Below are 23,658 nucleotides of genomic sequence, written 5' to 3'. Positions count from 1 at the left end.
ATAAAGGATGTGGATGATGAATACTATAAACAATTAATTTAACCACCAAATTCTTTCAAGTAGATGTGGTACATGTGGTTAATAAAAATTAAAATATACACTACACCAATCTAAAAACTGTGACAGATTGTCAACCATGATACAATCTGATGTTTATTTTGTTGATGAGTTTTAATAATTGGATATAAGTATAAATATATCTATTGATATACATACCAACGTATATTCTCAAATATGTATTGCGTCTTATTGCAGTTACCTCATGTTTAATTGAATTTATGTACATTATACTCACCTATACCATCGTAGACCGTACCAGTAACTGGTGGCTGAGAGTCAACCATGATACCGTCTGATGTTTCAGTAGCATGGATACCAGAGTAACTGTATCCTACTACATTACTGTAAAATACTTTCCCTGGAGATAATGGCACTCGGCTGATGTTATGAGACGTTATTGATCCTGGAAGATCCAATTCCACTTCATGGATATCATGACCTTCAAAAAATTCTTCAATTTAATTTTATTCATTAAAATTAATTTATACTGTTTTTCTTTTAACTAATAACAATGTTTGAAGGAAAGAGAAGTAAAATTAAAAGTCATAAGAAAAATAAAACGCAAGCATAAACAAAGGAAAACTTTGGTTAACTTTTCTTACAATACTGAGGAAATTTGTTTGGGTCATAATAGTGCCAATTATTACAAAGATATACCTCCAGGATATGTACTAAGATACACTTTAAACTTGTCAATAATTTTGGAATCATCCTTAAACACGTTTGTCCATCTGATTGTAAAAGGAGCTCCAGGTTTAATGTAATCTATATCCTTCTTCCAGTGACCAGGTATTTGTTCCACAACCTAAAATTATCAATATGAAAATAAAGTATTATCTCTGTGGTATCTTGTACCTATCTTATAACACAAGTATTTTATAAAATAAACAATAAAAATTAATGAAATCTATTAAAAAAAGCTAATATCAAATAACAGTAGCCAATATCACTAACCACCATTTACAAAATTTAGTTGTTTTAAGATAAATGAAATTTGAACATTGGTTAAACTATAGTAAGTTATTAGAAATAAACACAACAATACAATAATTAAAACAAATATAAGGGATAGATAAAGGCAACAGTAGTATACCGCTGTTCAAAACTCATAAATCCATGGACAAAAAACAAAATCGGGGTAACAAACTAAAACCGAGGGAAACGCATCAAATATAAGAGGAGAACAACGACACAACACTAAAATGTAACACACACAGAAACGGACCAAGCATCAGACAAAATCCCACGAGAATAACAAATATAACATCAAAACCAAATACATGAATTTGGGATAGACAAGTACCGTGACACGTCTTATCGCAATGTGAAATTACACTCAAAAATAAGAGAAAACAAACGACGCAACGTTAAAATGTAACACACACAGAAACGAACAATAAGATAACAATGGCCATATTCCTGACTTGGTACAGGACATTTGTAAAGGAAAAAGTCTTCCGAAATGCTTTCAGAAATCATAAATAAAAGAGTCCGTTATATAAAATATTGGATTTTGCTGTTATTTCTTTATGAAAACAAAATAGCTATAGTTACTCTCTCTAGAAAGCTTTTTTTTTAAATAGTTAATATTATTAAAAGTATATGATATACTTGAGACTACATATCAATATTAAATATGCTCTGTAATTTTATTCAAAAGTAATATACATAATTGCAAATGGCAGATACATTTCTGAACCGAACATTTCGATCCAGGAATGTGAAATGAATCTCAGGCAAAGACATTTTCACATTTTATGTTTTTTTCATGATCACTTAATACGAATCAAGATACGTCTTTAAACGAAAAAATCACAATTGTCTCTTCTTGAGTTTTGTAATCACAGCAATATACATTTTAATCACTGAAGTTTGCTATTTAAAATATATATCAAGATTTTTTTTAATGTTGTTGAGAGGGCAACATGAATAGTGAAAAAAATCTGTATTCCCTAAAACAAGAAATGAAAGTAAAAATGTACAAACCGCCGATCCTTTAATTTTTCGTCTAGGAAGAGGAGTGGACATAGCTAATATTCCATCTGTTTTGAAATCAGCAAATGTATTTTCGTCATACCAAACTCGTACAAACATTGAATACGATACTGGTGATTCCTTTAACCGCTGACCTGTATTACAATACATATGGCAAATTTAATAAAATGTAAACATAAATTGAAAATGATCACGTAGTTGAATAAGGAATGAATTTTTACTATGCAGATTGATAGATCTGGGTTATAACATTGATAAGACACCAGTTTAAGAACTCGAAAAAAAAACTAATAAAAATAGATAATGGCATCTTTTTCATCATGTGTCGAAACAATCGATTGAAGAAAGTAGATTATTTTCTTTCCGCCGGATCTCATTCAAAGAATCATGTATGAAATAACATAACGAATTCTATTTATCATGTTAGATTAAACATATTCATTTATAGTGGACTGGCAAACTAATTATTGCATTTAAATTATTCCCTTTCCACTTTGCAGTTGCAAGTGCTCCTTGAAGGGCATTATCCTGCTCTACAAGGTTGTTCTTACGTGCAAGAGATATGGCTCTATCTTTATACGGGTCAGCCATTTATCGTCTTCTTCAGACGTACTATCATCGTTACCGTAAGATCATATTCGCAAATGGTGTCAAGGGAAAATCGAAAATTCAGTCTCTGAAATTTTCTCCCCGGAGATGGGATCGAACCAGGAAGTTCTGAAGCACAAACCACCACACCACAGCTCTAACATGTTCAACGAACATTTTAAAAATATTTATATAATGAGAATGTGTCCATATTACACGATTACTCCACTGGCAAAATCATTTTCTATGTCTACAGAATCATAAAATTTTGTGGTCAAATATCTAATTTTAATAATAACTAGAGGCTCTCAAGAGCCTGTATCGCTCACCTTATTCTACTTGGGTTTTTGAAATCATATGAAAAAATATAAAATTTGGCTAAAAGTGACAACACAACCTCATTGATAAGGAAAGGAACATGTTTAATTTAATTCAAAAGTCCCCCACTGGCGGCCATCTTGGATGGCGGATCGGCTACAAAGTAACAACACTTGGTCAGCACCTCATAAGGAACATTCATGCCATGTTTGGTTTTATTCCATTCAGTGGTTCTCTAAAAGAAGTCATTTGTATGCATTTCCCATAGGGTCCTATGTTAAACTAAGTCCCCTGCTGGCGGCCATCTTGGATGATGGATCTGCTACAAAGTAACAACACTTGGTCAGCACCTCATAAGGAACATTCATGCAATGTTTAGTTTTATTCCATTCAGTGGTTCTCTAAAAGAAGTCATGTGTATGCATTTCCAATAGGGTCCTATGTTAAACTAAGTCCCTGCTGGCGGCCATCTTGGATAATGGATCGGCTACAAAGTAACAACACTTGGTCAGCACCACATTAGGAACATTCATGCCATGTTTGATTTCATTCCATTCAGTGGTTCTCTAAAAGAAGTCATTTGTATGCATTTCCCATAGGGTCCTATGTTAAACTAAGTCCCATGCTGGCGGCCATCTTGGATGATGGATGGGCTACAAAGAAACAACACATGGTCAGCACGGCATAAGGAACATTCATGCAATGTTTGGTTTCATTCCATTCAGTTGTTCTCTAAAAGAAGTCATTTGTATGCATTTCCCATAGGGTCCTATGTTAAACTAAGTCCCCCGCTGGCGTCCATCTTGGATAATGGATCGGCTACAAAGTAACAACACTTGGTCAGCACCACATTAGGAACATTCATGCCATGTTTGATTTCATTCCATTCAGTGGTTCTCTAAAAGAAGTCATTTGTATGCATTTCCCATAGGGTCCTATGTTAAACTAAGTCCCCCGCTGGCGGCCATCTTGGATGATGGGTTGGCTACAAAGTAACAACACTTGGTCAGCACTCCATAAGGAACATTCATGCTATGTTTGGTTTCATTCCATTTAGTGGTTCTCTAGAAGAAGTCATTTGTATGCATTTCCCATAGGGTCCTATGTTAAACTAAGTCGCCCGCTGGCGGCCATCTTGGATGATGGATCGGCTACAAAGTAACAACACTTGGTCAGCACTCCATAAGAAACATTCATGCTATGTTTGGTTTCATTCCATTTAGTGGTTCTCTAGAAGAGGTCATTTGTATGCATTTCCAATAGGGTCCTATGTTAAACTAAGTCCCCCGCTGGCGGCCATCTTGGATGATGGATCGGCTACAAAGTAACAACACTTGGTCAGCACCCCATAAGGAACATTCATGCTATGTTTGGTTTTATTCCATTCAGTGGTTCTCTAAAAGAAGTCATTTGTATGCATTTCCCATAGGGTCCTATGTTAAAGTAAGTTCCCGGCTGGCGGCCATCTTGGATGATGGATCGGCAACAAAGTAACAACACTTGGTCAGCACCTCATAAGGAACATTCATGCCATGTTTGGTTTCATTCCATTCAGTGGTTCTCTAGAGGAAGTCATTTGTATGCATTTCCCATAGGGTCCTATGTTAAACTAAGTCCCCCGCTGGCGGCCATCTTGGATGATGGATCGGCAACAAAGTAATAACACTTGGTCAGCACCTCATAAGAAACATTCATGCCATGTTTGGTTTCATTCAATTCAGTGGTTCTCTAAAAGAAGTCATTTGTATGCATTTCCCATAGGGTCCTATGTTAAACTAAGTCCCCTGCTGGCGGCCATCTTGGATGATGGATCGGCTACAAAGTAACAACACTTGGTCAGCACCCCATAAGGAACATTCATGCTATGTTTGGTTTTATTCCATTCAGTGGTTCTCTAAAAGAAGTCATTTGTATGCATTTCCAATAGGGTCCTATGTTAAACTAAGTCCCCGGCTAGCAGCCATCTTGGATGATGGATCGGCAACAAAGTAACAACACTTGGTCAGTACCTCATAAGGAACATTCATGCCATGTTTGGTTTCATTCCATTCAGTGGTTCTCTAAAAGAAGTCATTTGTATGCATTTCCCATAGGGTCCTATGTTAAACTAAATCCCCCGCTGGCGGCCTTCTTGGATGATGGATCGGCTACAAAGTAACAACACTTGGTCAGCAACTCATAAGGAACATTCATGCCATGTTTGGTTCCATTCCATTCAATGGTTCTCTAGAAGAAGTTCAAAATGTAAGGTGAGCTAAAAATTAGGAAGATCATATCATAGGAAAAGTGTGTACTAAGAAGTAAAGTAGCTTGAACTTTCACTTATCAAAAACTACCTTGACCAAAATCTTTAAAATGAAACGAGACAGACGTACGAACGGCCACACAGACCGTAAAGTGGAATGCCCCTATGTGGGGCATTAAAATGTGTTTTTCTTTTACTTAAATTATAGAAAATGAGTTCACCGATATAACTGCTGTCACAATCGGGGTACACAATGTAGCCGTCACTGCTTCCCCGTTAAGCGGTCAATCCGTTTTTTAAGCACGTTTTGTGTGAGGTTAGTGCCTGAAACTTTCGTATTCTATATATTTTATGTGTACCATTGTAAATCTGTTTGCTATTTAGGTTTGTTTTTCTTTTGGAAATAGCTATTTTGGGCCCGTAGTCGATAACACTCATTTTTAATGTTTGAAAGCCCACTCGATTTCTTGACTATTAAGGTTCCTTTTTCATATAGTCATTATCATTTTTACATTAATTTATGGTGATAATTATGGCATTGAATACTTTGTATCTAGATGAATTTCATATCAGTACCTCTTTTAATGTTCAATATTGCCTGATTTGTTTGCCCTGCATGATGCCAAACATCGTCATTTAAATTGTCAAAGACTCCTTCCGGTTCTTCCTTATCTGAATATCCTGCTGTCCATTCATACCTTTAACAATTTGAATATTTTAAATACATGAATTTCCGGAGTTGCTCCGTCTCCTTTTCATGAACAGCTGATATATGTCTTATTCTAAGATGAATTATAATGATTTATCAAAGAAGATTTCTTGTGCTTTTAGAAAGCGAGAAAAGCTATATTCAGAAAACAATGTAATATAGCAAATCACTAACCAATTTATCAAAGGAATTTCAAAATAAACACTATGTATCCCTTTTTGCATATATAAGTTTTTTTTAGACCAAGAAATTGCATTCGTGTACACTAAATTATACGTTTTTTCTATAATAATCTATGAATTACTCGATTCTGTTTTGAATTTGAAAATTATTTATGTTATATTTACCATAATGGTCTCAATCCTTGAGCTTGTACTACATGCCATTTGGCAGCCAGGGCGACATTTGATGGTGTATACTTCACATCACTAAAGGGAGACGTCTCCTGAATATTTGTTATATCATATATGCCTAACAAGTTGTTATTATTTGCTGAAACACAAATCTACTAAGTGCAAACACATATATCAATATAGATTATATATTTTGAGGACTAGTTGTTGCATTTAAAAATATTTGGTCAATTTTCAATTTAGTGCATGAAGCATAGAGGTGTATAACTAGCTTCTACTTTTATATTAAAGTATTACAGAGTGTTAAACTATAAGAACTTTGCAATATACATTGAAAACGCAATCATATCTTTTAAGTTTGAAACTTCGTCAGTGCGCATCATAAGTTACAATGTTATAATTTCTATCCATTACGGTATTTGACGTCGAAGCTAGTTGTACGATGTATGTAGTTTTTAAAAATGTGTTCACAACAACTAGTAGAAAAAAATATCAAATATATCAGGCTTTAAAATGTGTAAGACAGACGCGAGTTTATTCTAAAACAAAAGTATCATAGAAGCTGGAATTGAAATAAGTACCCTGAGTAGAAATCTTCAGCGTCTCCCATTTAAACAAACTAATAATTTGGATGCATATTGCACATACTTTATTATAAAAAAATAAGATATTTTGTATGAAATTGTAATACCTTTGGTCACATCATTACATGCTCGTTTTGAACAGCGTTGTCCTTGAGCAGCACAAACACAATGTCCTTGACACGTGACCGCGGAACATCTCCTTATCAATTCTAATGAACCTCCGGGTACAAGTTTAAATTGAGAATGTATCATTCTGCTTGGTAATCCAATCTGTAATGGCAAAATTCTTTAATGCAGAATTACCTCAGTTGCAATCATAATTTTAGAAATTCATCTATACTGCTCAAAGTTCATATCCATTTGAAATATAATACATAACATTCGAGATAAAAACAAATTGGATAAAGAGTGTTGGGTAAATAAATGGATTAACCAATGGATAACAAAAGAAATAATCAATGCGGTTTTTTTTCTGATACAGTCATGTATAACTTGCTTAAAATTTAATCTTAAAAATAAGAAAAGTATAGATATTACCTCCAATAAAATATTAAATTTCCAATTAAAACTTTTCACTTTAAATGTCCGGCATCACAACATAACAATCACTTTACATATTGCGTCTTTATCAACATTTTATTTTTTGGTGCTCGACTAGATGATGTTATTGTAAACGTAATAGAACGCTATGTAACATGTATAACGGAGGTAAACACATTTTACCTGGTTGACCGCCCAAACGCTGACAAACACATGCTCAAACTTTGCCAAGTTTTTAGTATCTACTTCAAATGTCTGAACATATCCTTCATCATACTTGTCGACTCCCGATTGGTTATGTAGAAATTCCTGTGGTGAACCAGATATCTAAAAAAGAGTTCATTTTCTTTATTCCATACCGAATAGAAATAACAAGATGAACAATAAGCAAATTTCAACTTCAAAGTAGTATTGTCATTGGTTTTACTTCTGCACTGATAAAACTTCTACATTATTGTTTTATTTATCAATGAAATGTGATAGATATAACCTCAGAATATCTAAGTAGTGTTGAACAATCAACGCTTGATTCTATCAATAGAAAAGAATATTAAAAAAAAATATTGTTCATCAAATCTGTTGATGCTGATGATCCAATACGAACAATTAGAGTGTACGGGGAATGGCAATTTTTTGGAATAAAGTTGTGGAGAAATCAACAAATATAATGCAATGATGATAATAATCGAATCCAAGTGATCATAACCAATAGTAGTCCAATGAAATCATTCATAGTCACTGTCCATATGCCATCCGCACAAGTAGCTAGAGATCTCGACTGTAAAGAAAAAAAGAATCTGATCTCAGAACCAACCGAAAAGTACAAAGATGTTAACAAGACAATTATTTGCGAGGACAAGAATGCTTTACTATTGAGAGGTAACAGTGTTGAACCTATATCACAATTTGGAGTGCTCCGATATATAACGAAGGAACATACTTGTACAGAACAGAACAGTACAATTGACCAAAATATTAGAATTTCACATTTTACCTTATTAAAATCATCTGTCATATACTTGCTACCAAGGGATACAAAGTACTTGTCTATTCCAGTATGAAGATCTGTGAATCCTAACCATGACAACCAAAGTTTATATCTTGACCAATTCATCCAGTCATCAACATGTCGATGCAGATTTGCTGCGTGATCAGTTTTAATTGCAAACATGCCTAGGAAACAAACAGTGTATATGCCATTTACTTCAAATTTCCTCTAGCAGATAATTGGAAAGAAATGAATGTTGTGTTTATAATCTCTCACTATATATAGTATGGGTCAAATACAAAATATAGTAATCAATGAAGCTAAACAAAACCAAGTTGTTAGAGATAGAAATATTTAACATATGTATTGACGAATCATCTTTATACAATGTGAATTTAATAGCACAACTATGGCTTCAAATGTTGCAGTCCTTATGAGCTATTTTTTCAAAAGGAGCAACTCCATAGTCTTCAGTGCTTTACAGGAAAAAGAGTCAAGCATGGTTTACAAATGTTTCACGCACTGTTTGCTGTGCACACGAAGTATCTCTATGATTTTATCTTTCGTCTTACATGTATACAAAACGAGCTTTTAAGTTTACAACGAGGCAAACAAACTCAAATTCAGAACAAATAGTGAACCTTATGACAATTATTTAAATACAGACGTGTGTTTAACATGTGTTAATACCTGAAGTTGGCGGAGAGCTGTCTATTACAATCCCTTTAGATTCGTCTTCAACGCATATTTTAGCACCATTACACACAATGAGTTTTACTGTATAATTACCACCATCATGCAAATCAATTTGAGAAAATGTGTACTCTCTTACAATGCCGTTTAACTACAAAATATAAATGCAAGTTTAAAAAAAAATATATTTACTTTTGATAGAATAGATGATTTGTGTAATAAGTGGCAATGAGACAGCTCTTCTTCCAAGTCATAATTTGTTAAAGTAAAAAAAACAAAAGTCCGGTTTTGATTGCCAAAAAAATAAAATCGTGTCAATATTCAGAAAGTGGTTTTATGGAACACTTGGTGGAGCCAGCAACATTAAGGATAATTAGATAATTTAGGTTTAAACACAATGAAGGACGCTAAATGTTCTTCGTCTTTGAATTAAAGTCAAAAGAACATAGAAAAGACCGGATTTTCTCCATGGTAAGTGTCGTTGAAGTAAACGTTGAGTGTCCAAGTGAATTTACAATACCAAATACATTGATCAGGCAGTTAATGTCATGTGATTTTCACACAAAAACAATGTAGTTTGGGCATTTAGCAATGGGGAAAACAATTCATTTGTCATGAAGGGAGTGTTTGAGAATGATTGGGGTGTTTAAAGATGGATGTATCATGTTTATTCACTTACCCTTCATTTTTTCAAATTCTGACTTGAATCAACGACCTCACAGTTTAAATCTATTCGGTACTGATCTTTACAATAGAAAGGTATTTTTGAGTGCACTGTTTAATGGAAAAACATATTGCCCATGCTGATGTCATCGATACATTTGATGACAATGGAAAGTTTTTTAAACGATTTTTTCACTCTTATCTGACATGACAGATATTTTTTTTTTTTACTGTTAACGGTGGTGTGTTATAGTGATTACCAGGGAATTACAAAATTGAGTATAAAATGAGGTTTCGAAAAATCAAAGCGTAAGATGACTGTACACTTAAAATACGCTTCTCTCAATTCTACTTATTACTTCTGTGGAAGATGTATTGAATTCGCCTCCTCTGTGTGATGCAATGGATAGATACTGGCGCTGTATAAAAGATTCTTTGTCTTCTACCTCCCAATGAATTCTTATTGTACTTCTGAATACTATAGAATTGTCTTTGATAGAACCTAATTCTGTAGACAAGTAGGGTTTAACCTTCATCAATGGTGGTGTGTCGTCTATGAAGAAACCGTTTGAATGAGCTTCTGTACCAAGTCCTATAAATCAATGTATTATCATCATATGAATGAGCCTTAATAGAAATAACAAATTGTATATATAAACAAATTTGATAAACATTCAAAAAAGAGCGGAAACTCATTAAAAGATATTGGATGCGTGAGTTCTTAGAAACATTTCCACAGCAGCACACTCTTTACACAGTATATTCTATCTTGAATGTTTTATACTATTTCTAGCTGGTGATAATCTATGATAAATAATAAAAACAATGTGCACAAAATAACTTAACATTTCTTATTTTGATTGCAAGAAAAATGTATGTATAGATACTTCCAAGGCAAGGTAGTATTTCCGGAAAATAGCTCAGCACATTTAAAAAAATCATCGCCTGAAATTTTTTGTAATGAGGCGTTTATAAAGTGATGATTACGGTTACAAATAGGATAACTACCTATGATAATATGTTATATCATGTTATCGTCTGAATCCAGTCGTAAACATTCGTAACCTAGTCCTACGTATCGGGAATAGACCATTGATGTATTGTGCGATTCTACTGCAACATAATGAAGTCCTGCCTTGCTTCCATGGTTATTTTTTTTTTTTTTAAATTTCCAACAACAAATCACAGGATCTTGATAAAACTTTTGACAAATTGTCTATCAAGGACAAAATATAACGCTCATACATTTAAAACTTCTTCTAAATGATGTAAAAATACATAATCAATTTAAGAAAAAGAAAAGCGAAAATGTCAAAAATACAAACAGATTTCAATTTATATGTTATATTTTTTAACATAAAATTAAGATAGCAATCCTAAGGCAGTCTTTGTAGCGCTATCACTAAAAATGTTGTGTAGTATAACAAAGCAGAAAAGTAGTATTAATCATGATTTAATTAATATCATATACATTTAAAAAAGAAGATGTGGTATGATTGCCAATGAGACAACTCTCCACAAGAGACCAACATGACACAGACATTATCAACTATAGGTCACCGTAAGGCCTTCAACAATGAGCAAAGCCCATACCACATAGTCAGCTATAAAAGGTCCCGAAATATCAATGTAGAACAATTCAATTCATTACCTGCTTTATTATATGCTTTTATTGTTACATAAATACGCTGTCCTCGTGGTAGGCTATGTAGTAAATCTGGTTCCACCAATATATCAGAGCGTGGTAAATGTGTGGATTTTACAATATCATCTGATCCTGGTTTTGTTCCGACTCGCCATGCAAATCTGTCAATGCCGGACTGAGGATCTGTAAATCCATACCATTTTGCAGATATGTAATTTCTGTGCGAAATAAAAAAAAATAAATACAAGAAAATCGTTGTAAAACTATTGCATACAACTGTATATATTGATGCATTGTCTGAACATTTATCTGATGGGTAACTAGTCTAGATGCCACATGTTAAGTTAATCGGAAACACATATCTACTATAATTGAATTATTTTTAATTCACACTAACCTTAAGGACTGATATTCTATGTCATATACATCTACGCCATCTAACACTATCCCTTGTGTTGGTGGACTGTTGTCAATAATAACACCATCTGACGTCACTGGTGTACACATGTCAGCGGTATTACATGCTGTGATAGTAGTGTAGTATCGTATACCAGATCCCAAATGCATATGGCAGAGAGTAAAATCTGCCGAAAATAAAACATTGTTAAAAGAACATCTGTACAACTCATCCTTAAGATATAGTGGTATGATTGCCAAATACATCAACTCTCTATTTAAGTCACAATTTATAAAAGAAACTATTATAGGTCAAAATACGGTCTTCAACACGGAGCCTTGGCTCACACCGAATAACAAGAACACTTTCTATCTGGTCATGAGCATAAGACGATGAAAGTTTATCGACATTATAAAGGAGTAGGTCCGGTAAGGATTTTGGCCTCAAATTTCAGGTTCATCTTACGAAAGTTTTTGGCCACTTTTTAAACACTTAAGTGTCTATTTCAATTGATTCGATTAGTTAATGTGAAAGATTTTAACTGATTTAGTCCTTAAAAACGCTCTGATTCAAGCGTAAATATGAAAAATCTATCAAATATGCCAAAATACGTCACTTTTCAGATTGTTTTTGTCAAAAATGAAAGTGGCCGCATCCGTGTTCATCCTCAATCTTTATATATGTTGTGAATTATCATCAAATACAACTTACATTTCAATATTATGAATGAACACGAATGCGGCCACTTTCATTTTTGACGGAAACCGTCTAAAAATTAACCAAAATGTTAAAATTTTGAAGATTTCAGTAATTTAGCACGACTTAATGATGCTAGAACGCGATATTTGCGGATTGTATTGTCAAAAAAAGTTCATATTTATGTAGCAGAAGCATTTTTCTTTCCAAAATATAGCTTAAAGATTACATTTTCACAATTTTCTAAAACTGCTATATTTTGGGGCCAAAAAGGGGTCTTACTGAACCTACTCCTTTAGATTCGTCAAATTCAGACACTTACTGACTTTTTTCTTAAAACATTGTCAAACCATATCCTATTTTTTAAATTGTTATTTTTAAATTAAGTTTACGACATCGTGATTCAATGGATTAATAGCTGGTTGTGGTTCGTATGCCAACCTAGAATTAAACTTTGAAATATATTTTCAACGTTCCACCCTCCATTCGACAGTTAAATGTATATTTTAAAAGTTGAAAAAGTAAAATCATAAAAATTCCCATCGCCGAGCCAAATTCAAAACAGAAAGTCTCTATTCAAATTGAAAAATCGAAAGCTCAAACACATCAAAAGAATGGATAACAACTGTCATATTCCTAACTTACGGCATTTTCTTATGTTGAAAATGGTGGATTACACCTAGTTTAATAGCTAGCTAAACTTTTAACTTGTATGACAGTCATAAAACTACGATGTGTGAACAGACAGACATAATAGATGAAATGTCAAAAATTGGGATTCAGCAGTCAACATTGTTATAATCTTAATCACTATAAAAAAATATAGTAACAGAGAAACACAAAAAAACCCATGTAGACAATGCACATTAGTAAAGATGAAAGACAAGAAAACAAGAATTTAAAACAATGACGGGATTTATCAGTTCAGAGACTAGTCATATGCAATAAAGAAACTCAATATAAGATTAAACGCCTTTTTAAAGGAATCTATTGGTGTATAAACTCGACTAATTCACTCACAAACGAAAAAAGTCCTAGAGACTTTTATTATATGTTTGTGAGAGACTTGGTCCAGTTTATACACCAATAAATTCCTTTAAAAAGGCGTTTAATCCTTACAATTCTTTAATATTGGAGATAGGGGATATATTTTTCCACACTCGTTACCTCTATCACACGTAAATGGTATATTTATATCATTGAATAGGCCTGGCGCATGAATATATTTGTTGGGTAACGCAAAAATATGGACTCAATGAAATTTGCCATATGACAAAAAGTAAACTGCAAAAACTCTTTTATCATTCAAACGAATGTTTCTGTGTACATGCATTATTTTATTTAACGATTAACGTGCAGTGAAAATTAATTTGTTAACGTCAAAATCATATAAGAATTATAAAGACATACATTTATTCAAGAAGAACATAAGCAAAAATGAAAAACAAGAATACAAAAAGTTACCTAAGCACAATAACACAAATACGGCATGTATCATCACAAAAATACGTCAAATAGTTACAGCCAAAACAGAATACAAACTAAAAGTCATATTTATAAAGACTATTTAAAGTTATATTATTAAAACAAATAAAATAATATTATAACACGTTATTAAGATGATAAACAACGTCAGTAGCCGGAATCTATATTTCAATATCATCGTGTATTATTTGTAAAGTTGATACGAAATATTTATCAGCAATGTCTTGGTACCTTCTGATAAACTGTTTAGATAAAGGACTACACGTTCTTTGACACACCCCATATTCCGGGATCATGATCTATCTACTCGGACACTATAAAAACAAAAGAAACCCCAAAGAAACAATAAATACATTGTTTAAACAACACCAAATTATACTTACTATTAGATATTCCTATATCCTGATTGACTAATACATCTTCACATTCTTGACAGGTCCCGATGCTGACAAAATATGCCTTAATGGTAGAATGTGGATCGTGAAATCCTTCCCAGTAGGCTGACAGAGTCTTCACATCTGTTTGGTAATCTATATCTTTCATATAGGAAGTAGCTGTTTTTTTACTACCATCATACACATGTCCAGCAACTGGGGGCGACATGTCATATACGTAAGCCCAAGAGGAAGCAGTGCTTATTAAATTGGCTCTATTTATAGCCTACAAATATCAAAGGTTGTCGTTAACCATCAAACTTTATTGCTTGTCGCTATAGAAAATGTGGATACATTTCATAGACATTGGAACAAGAGTAAACAAAATAATTTTGATACGATCAATCATAAATCAGGCATAATCCTAAAAAAGGATACTCTAACTGTATTAAAAGATTAGGAAAAGTTATATGTTATTACAAATAATACAAACACTGGCAGCAATACATACAATGTAAGCCTTAATGTGTTCGTTACACAACTTCTAAGCATTGAAAATTTACGAATTTCAGTTCGCACACTTCTCGCAAAAGTTTGTTTTCTTATACACACTTATTATATACTACTTTTTGTTTTTTTATACAATTACCAAAAATGTAGGGTGATAATCCAAAATTCTTATGACAGGAAAATGACCGTCAATAATATTCACGGAAATTTTGGATATAACAATTGTTATGGTATCAAAGGGATTTGCAGATTTTACTCGACTTGAAAATATCATCATAAAACATGAAGATACATGAAAGTGCTTGAGTACAAAATATAATGTGAAGTCACATTTACAATGTAACGTATCACTCATAGCAATATCATGGTAATATTTATTCAATTTCGCTTTAATAATTACAAAAAATTAAGGTACAATGATGTACAAGGGCAGTAAGTAAGTAAGTAATGTAAAGGTTATTCTTATTCCTTTTGATATTTTGTTTACCTTAACTGTGATGAAATAAGCATGGCCTTCGTGAATATTGATTGTTTTATCTTCAGCTGATACTCCACAATCTAGTGTGGTCTTTGTAAATGGGATGATATCGTCATGTCCAGGATGAGAACCAACAGACCACAGATAATGATCTATTCCACTCTCTTTGTCAATGAATACATCTCTCCAGCTATGAAAGACAAACCACTGCATTTAAACTGTGTCATAAAACAGTGTGTATGGCCCAACTTTTTAACAATTCACATTAAAATGAATATGATAGCATGATAGACAAGAAAAGAATAATTGGCAGTCGAAAAAAAGAGTAAAAAATCTGAAACTTTCATCAAAAAGTTTACAATAAGTTGGCTTTATTATTTAGACTCTTCCGAATTCGTCATTTCAGAAAAGATACATAAAATTTATAAAATACAAATGTTTCAGTTAATATCTGTTGAAACGATCGTAAAATGCTGTTTTGTATTCCCTACATACAATGATAATTTACAAAAATAACTCCAAGATAAGAGGTTTTAACTTCCTATCAGATTTTCTTAATCGCATGTAAGGTCAATATACCAAGCATTTATTTCACTCAGATCCGACATGTGTCGCCCCTTTATAGTTATTGGTTGGACAGTCTTCTCTGGTGGAGTATTGTCAATCTTCACAGGGTGTGAATCGGCTGTCGAACTTCTTGTTGCAAAGTCCAGCCCTGTAAACAAGAAATTGATTTATCAAGCATGACTGTTAACGTAAAAATAAGTAAAGCATGTGTCATTCGTTTGGATATATTCAGCGTGCATTGGTGGGGAAAAGCTTTGACCGAAGCACATTTATAATGTTGAACATTTTACACTTATCCGTATTATATATGTGTATTTTGCATAAGAAAAAAGAAACTTAATGCAAGCCAAAAACAAATATATTTGTACTGATGATACACTAGTTTTTCAGTTTATTTAATAGAAGTGTCATTATCAAACATGAAAATAAGTAAACTTAATTCGCAGAATTTTACATGCACCATCAAGAAGAGAAATAATATAAAAAAAATGAATGAATGTGAAATTATCAATATGAAGTTATTGAGATTTCTAAATACAGAATAATAAGAAGCTTTAGAATGCATTGTCATAATACCTTTAACTGTAGCGTAATACTCGTGACCGTTCTGTAGCCGTAGTGTTCTTTGTGAATGTAGTCCATCTTGAAATGGTAGTTCGTGTATCGTGTAATGGTTAACAAGTCCTACTGATGTGAACGGAAATATATCTGTTCCGCCTTTTGTTGATCCTTAATAGTAAATACAACAGATAGTTATGTTTACAAATCAAATGTGTGTTGTATACATATCTTATTCATTGTTATTTAGGGCTGTATGTCAAGTAAAAATTAAAGGTAGCTTCCAAACATCTACAGTAACTTGTAGTCAATAATGATGAAATACGGAAATGTCTGCTTTGAATAGATATTGAATGGCGTAAGACTTTGTGAGCAGATTGTTTATATTATATTAAAATTTCCACTCCATTATTCCGTTTATGGATGAGCAGGGCTCTTCAGGTTTATATTGTACTTTGGTGAAAATGGCTATGTTTTAAAATAAAACTTTACTTTGCTTATAGACAAACCTAGGTATCTTAAAAACTGTTCAGCCATGGCATGATCAAATAAACACAGTTCAAATGCATTTTGTTTTATGTATAATAAAATTTAAATCTTAACTAAGTGTTCCAACAATACTTTTCAAAATAAAGAAATTTCATAAAGAGGATTGAGAACTTTCCCACAGGTATTGTTTGAAGTCAGCTGTATTGATTGATATCGACAAACGAGGTACATTGATACCTGTTAATTATTGGAGATTTAAACTGTTACACTGAATGGACCATCTAATGAAACTCAACTATGTGTGAGTTTTATCATCTTCTGCAAAGACAAAAAGTATGATGAACTCTAAAACCCAGTGACGTTTTAAGTTTTCTAAAGCAAAAAATCATCCTAATTCTATTGACCTAGTGCATGCCATGCCTTAACAAAATTCCAGCTGCACAGGTTTGTCTGTACTCCGTTTTAATTTTGAGTTAAAAACGTATTCATTTTAGCCATAGGGTCACTTGAATAAAATTGAGAAGGGAAATTGGGAATATGTCAAAACGACAACAACCCGACCATAGAGCAGACAACAGCCGAAGGCCACTAATAGGTCTGTAATGTAGCGAGAAACTCCCGCACCCGGAGGCGTCCTTCAGCTGGCACCTTAAAAAATATGTATACTAGTTCAGTGATAATGGACGTCATACTTAACTCCGAATTATACACAAGAAACAAAAAAATTAAAAATCATACAAGACTAACAAAGGCCAGAGGCGGATCATTGCGGCGGGGTTAAACATGTGAACCTTGTCTCAAACGTATTATTTCAATAATGAGTGGCCTTTTAAAGTCCGAAATCAATTTGACTTAACCACGTCATTATTAACATAGTCAAATGTAATAAATTGAACCCTGTAGTTGTCTGGAAATATAATGAAAAAAAAATAATTCAAGGTTCACTCGACTCCAATCTTAATTCACTGGGATTGTCAGTTTTCCTACGAAGGTAGATGGTTCTCTCCGTGCACCCCGCTGCTTCCATCAATAATAACTTTAACTAGAAGTGTCGTAAAACACTAATTAAGCAATCTTTCAGATAAAAAAACATCATTGCTCGAGGGTTAATGATATATTTATAGCGAATTAATTTAAATTAAATTCATAAAATAAATATTGTAAGTTATTTACATGATACTTACCAATTCCAACTTGGTACTCTTTGATTCCTGAATTATGGACAGTCTTTTTATATTCTTCTACATCAGTAAATGAATCCCAACTTATGAAAATGTCTGACGATGAAGACTAAAAAGTTATCAAAGGTACCAGGATTATTTACATGAATTAAACAGCTGATCAAATTTATAGATATCAGGGTTTGACCAACAGTATGTAGGTAAAATTTCTTTCTTTCAAGCTTGAAAGATCCACAAATATGAATATTATCCGCTTTGGCGAAGTTGTTGAACATTATATAGCATATTTACCTGACGATATCGGGATATAGGTATTTAGTCGGATCTTAACATGAACTTGATATTTGTTTACAAACCGGTATTGGTAACAAACAAATGTCGAAATGTTCAGGACTTATCAGTATTTGGGTAAGATGATGCAAGCATATGATTTTTATTGCGTCTTACACCTTGAGAAGCAAATAATTTTTAACTACTTTATCAAAATATTGTGTAAAAACGTTAATTATGAGTTGTGAAAGTCAAGTGGCTCGAGCATTTTTTTTAGGAAGTTTTAAAAAATTTAAAAGAAATATTTTTTACAATGGGATAGCTTTCATTAGTCTTCACTATCCTATAGATTGACAACTTTTGGTTATATTTATAATTTAGAATCTTCATTGAAGGTGGATCACGAATGCACAGTTAATTAATTATATTGATGTGCCATTTGTATGCAAGAGTGACATTCCTTTGTATTATGTGCCGATTCGAAAAAAAAGTAATGCGAGTATTGTCTCCCTTTAACAGGTTCATTATTTTATAATTAAGTATAGGTTTCTTATATAATTTTGAATAATTACAAAATGTATCAATTCAATATATTTCAGTTAGTGTTATTGGTGTATCAAAAACATTGATGTACGAATAGAATTTCTTAAATTTGAAACTTTTAAAATGATTACATACCAATATAAAGAACCGTTCATTATTTTTGAAAAAGACTATAAATCAAGATACAATCATTTATCTCCCCATCATGATAGATTGATTGGGAAATTAACCAGAGTTATCTAAAAATAATTACAGAGAGGGACAATTTTTAATTGTAGCTTATTTAACGTTAAAACAATTTTGCACTATAAACGAAAAAGTAAAAACACAAAAATACTGAACTCCGAGGAAAATTCAAAAAGGAAAATCAAAAATCAAAAGGCAAAATCAAAAGTCCAAGCACATCAAACGAATGGATAACAACTGTCATATTCCTGACTTGGTACAGGCATTTTCTAATGTAGAAAATGGTGGATTGAACCTGGTTTTATAGCTAGCTAAACCTCTCACTTGTATGACAGTCGCATCAAATTTCATTACATTGTCAACGATGCATGAACAAAACAAACATACTCAAAGAGTAAAAATGTCAAAAATAGGGGTACAACAGTCAATATTGTGTTATCGTCTTAATATCACTACATAAACAACAAATGTAACAAAGTAGCACAAAAAGGCATACATCAAATTCAACATTCTCATTTTGCTTTTCCTATACGGCTTATTTTATCTATGTAAAGTCTACCCATAAATGAAAGAAGGTTTTCATTACTGGTGTAAAATTGCGCGTTTGAAATTCGCACAGGTAGACATAAAAATAATTTTGTCGTATGACGGCATACATAAATGCAGACTCACGTAAAGTAGACATAACAAAAAACAGACTTACAGTAAAAATAATAAATAAAATAATGGTGTGGTTCAAAGTATGACGGGATACATAAGTACAGTTTCACGTCAAATACGGCTGAATTTATCTATGTAAAGTCTACCCATAAATGATAGAAGGTTTTCATTACTGGTGTAAAATTGTGCGTTTGAAATTCGCACAGGTAGACATAAAAATAATTTTGTCGTATGACGGCATACATAAATGCAGACTCACGTAAAGTAGATATAACAAAAACCAGATTTAACAGTAAAAGTAATAATAATAAATAAAACAATGGTGTGGTTCAAAGTATGACGGGATACATAAGTACAGTTTCACGTCAAATGTATATCATAAAAAACAGACTAAACAGAAAAAGTAGTCTTATTGAATAAAATAGTTTTGTCATTCATAGTATGTCAAGATCCTTAAGTAAAAGTAATATCAATAAATGAAATAATTTTGCCGTTCAAAGTATGTGGTTTTACATAACCACAGAGTCACTTCAAATGAATATCTAAAAAAGACATATGAAAGAATACTATAATACGTAATTAAGATGATAACAAACGTCAGTACGCAAAATCTATACTTCAAGACCATCTTGTATTATTTGTGAAGTTGATACGGAATATTTATCAACAAGTTCTGGGTATCTTCCGATGAACTTTTTTAGAAAAAGGACGAGACGTTCTTTGACATAACCCTGGTTCATCAATTTTCTGCTCAGACACTGGTGACGTTTTACAAAGTCTGAATAGGAGCTGCAAGCTCTTGAATACCTAATAAGTTGGGAAATGTATATTCCATATGCAGGTGAAGTTGTTATATTACTACTAAGGTGGGGGAAATTGATAATTTCAAAATTAAAATCGTCTCGTTTGTCATAGATTCTGGTACTGAGATGACTGTGTATGTCAAATTCGAGGTATAAGTCTAAAAATGAGGCAGAGGAAGCCGTGTCTGTGGTCTCTTTAATTTCTAGTTCTGGTGGGTATATTAATGGAATCCAATCAGAAAAGTTCGGATTGTTAATGGAAAGAACATCATCAATATATCTGAAAGTGAAATTAAATAACCTGGCTTCTTTGATCTTCTTGTTTTTGACAAGAATGTTACTTTATACAAATATAAGGACTTTGTTAGATAAATCAACAAATTTAATTAGATATTATGAATTTTTATTACAATAGATCAATATGCTACATTATAAAAAAGGCTAATAATGCAGTAATAACATTTCTGTTTTTGAAGAATTACAAGCGCCAAATCAGCAAAGACGGTGGAAAACCATCGACACAGTACTGTTATTCCTTTTCTGAACTACTACTAGATAAATGCTGAAGATAAACATTTAAATATCCATAAGAACGTCGACTACGATGACAAAACCTTTATGGCAAATTTCACCGCCCGTCAACCATGGTACTGACGGCAGCGTCACCAAATCAAAATAGCTCTCCATATTACGTTGCACTTTAAATAAGAAAATTTCACCGTTTTTCCACAAACCTATTACTTTAATTTAAATTAACTATTTTAAATCAAATTTTTAAATGCATGAATATGCTTAATTCCAAATCAATAAATGCTGGATTTTTAAAACCTATATTTAGGCCAGTGACTAACCATAAAATTTAATTTTTAATGCACCTACCTAACACACGGCTAAATTATATATCATTTGAAAGCTACAAATCTGTACTATCTGTTTTGCCCGGTCGTAAAAAAATCGTACGGTGCAATTCCGTCAAATCAAGATCAAAGGCCAAGGCCGAATAATTGCATATTTTCTAAGATTTCAGCCTGATTGCATAATATGACTTTTATATACTAAATTCACATATGCAAACAATTTAAATTTTTAGCAGAGAGATTAACAGTCATTATTCAAATGCATTTTTTAATATTTAAAGTGTTTTTGTGACAGAGAGCACATGTTTCCTGAAATTCGAGTAAAAGTGAACAAAATGTGTGAAAACCCAAATTTTTCTTTCTCGTGCAAATGCTAATCAATTAAAACTAAGTAAAACCCTGTAATGACTATCAAAGAAGTTTTTGACATCATAAAATTTCCCAAAATTATGCTTACTTCTAATCAAACAGCAAATCATAACAACTCATACAGTTGCCCAAAATACCGCCATCTGCGAAAAAAACAGCTTTTAAGCATTTCTTCCTATTTAAACATTGTATGTGGTCAATATAAGATTTAATAAACAAATTCTTAAGAATCTGAAAAATTTAGAGTGAAAAAATTTGTGCGCGAATCATCTTATTGCTTGAAATAAAGGGGTGAAAATAAGAGATTGTAATCTGAATTGTAACTACCAGACTGAAATAAACATATTTCGACTTTTCTAATTGTTTGATTTGTAGCTTCATTATAAATATTGATGTAGTGAAAAGACCTTTTATTTATTTAATGTGAATTGAAAATTTAGACCAAAATAAATAGAAAATAAATTGATGAAAATTGAAATTTCAAAGAATTTCAAAAACTAGTAAACACATTATAAAACTTGACTACTTCATTGCTTAAATTGCGTTGTTCATTGTTTACATGCATTAATTCATCAAAAAAGAATAATTTTGAAGAAAAAATATCCATTAATACGCAACGATTCTAGGTACAACTAGACTTCCTGAATAGCTTGAATGACTAGTTCATTTTTCATACGAGGATGACTTCATGCAAGAGTTTCTGATGACGACTGAAAAGAAGCTATCGTTATCTTGAAACTTCACTTTCCATTATACAGATGATGTCATCTCACTGAATAGTGCAAAATTTGTGACAATGTTGGACTCGTATTTTCCATTGAAATTGAAAATAAAAGACTCAACAGATATAGTTTACTCTATCACGTATCTTGAAATCGATGATGAGGGTTGGTTGAGAACAAGTTTTACGACAAAAGAGATGAGCATAAAAGAACCCATAAAAACACCCCTTACTACCAAATTATAAACTTTTCATTTCTATGTAACAACATTATAGCAACGCCTGTATATCTATACTACTAAAGGAGGAGACCGATTTCATTGAGCCTCAACTCCTCTGAAATAAAGGCAACTATAGTATACCGCTATTCAATAGTCATCAATCGATTTACTAGTATCTGAAATAAATCCGGGTCACAAAGCAAAAACTAGGAAAACGCATCAACTATAAGAGGAACACAACGATATAACAGAAACACAGAACTGTTACAAAAACAAACGCCAACATACAAAGAAACAGATTATTCGATACCAACTGCCATATGCCTGACTTGGTACAAGACATTTGAAGAAAAATGGTGGTTTAAACATGTTTGAAACCAGAGTTCAAATGCAAAGTTGAAATCATCCCTTTGAAAATTTCATGGACGCCACTACGAGTTGGTTGACCATTATGAGCTATCTGTTTCGCCAGATGACGACTTATAAGTTCCATCGACGTAACCAAATTGCCGTCATTTCTGCCGTGAATGTCACCAACCGAATAAGGCTTGGCACCGAGTTAGGAAATACATGAGCCACAAGACAGGTTACAGAGAGCCGTGGTGTGGTGGTTAGTGCATCGCAGGGTTGGCAAAGTATTACCCGCCCGGGTTTTACTGGGCTGGAAAACCCGGGTTTTCCCGGGCTGGGCAATACTCCCAGAAATGGGTTATACTGGGCAATACTGGGCAATATGATTTTTTAAGCTTATTTCAACAATAAATAGTAAAGACTTGTTGTAGTTTCATAGTATTATAGCTAAATATATACATTTTATACAGATAACCATTGAGAGTCATTTCTAGAAGATAACAAATTCAATTTCATTCTCTTCTCTACATAAATTTCATGTAGGCAAAATACAAGATTTGC

At 32.7% G+C, this 23,658-nt stretch overlaps 1 protein-coding gene across 1 annotated transcript in view; it reads right to left on the bottom strand.

Moving 5' to 3' along the window:
• LOC139529858 (uncharacterized) overlaps positions 1–23,658 on the bottom strand; it is a 47,441-nt gene that overhangs the window by 5,503 nt on the left and 18,280 nt on the right. Inside the window, exons 11-27 of the mRNA XM_071325797.1 lie at positions 18,120–18,225; positions 16,465–16,617; positions 15,901–16,036; positions 15,331–15,511; positions 14,343–14,619; positions 11,779–11,965; positions 11,388–11,599; positions 10,096–10,328; positions 9,071–9,224; positions 8,387–8,565; positions 7,576–7,719; positions 6,960–7,122; positions 6,263–6,407; positions 5,783–5,904; positions 2,047–2,189; positions 718–865; positions 296–499 (exon numbers count right to left, since the gene is read on the bottom strand). Coding sequence (XP_071181898.1) covers positions 296–499; positions 718–865; positions 2,047–2,189; positions 5,783–5,904; positions 6,263–6,407; positions 6,960–7,122; positions 7,576–7,719; positions 8,387–8,565; positions 9,071–9,224; positions 10,096–10,328; positions 11,388–11,599; positions 11,779–11,965; positions 14,343–14,619; positions 15,331–15,511; positions 15,901–16,036; positions 16,465–16,617; positions 18,120–18,225 — 2,887 coding nt within the window. The remainder of the gene's footprint in view (positions 1–295; positions 500–717; positions 866–2,046; positions 2,190–5,782; positions 5,905–6,262; positions 6,408–6,959; positions 7,123–7,575; positions 7,720–8,386; positions 8,566–9,070; positions 9,225–10,095; positions 10,329–11,387; positions 11,600–11,778; positions 11,966–14,342; positions 14,620–15,330; positions 15,512–15,900; positions 16,037–16,464; positions 16,618–18,119; positions 18,226–23,658) is intronic.

The sequence above is a fragment of the Mytilus edulis genome, chromosome 7, assembly GCF_963676685.1.
Source record: "Mytilus edulis chromosome 7, xbMytEdul2.2, whole genome shotgun sequence".
Taxonomy (NCBI): Eukaryota; Metazoa; Mollusca; class Bivalvia; order Mytilida; family Mytilidae; genus Mytilus; species Mytilus edulis.
This window is presented reverse-complemented; position numbering and strand designations above follow the sequence as displayed.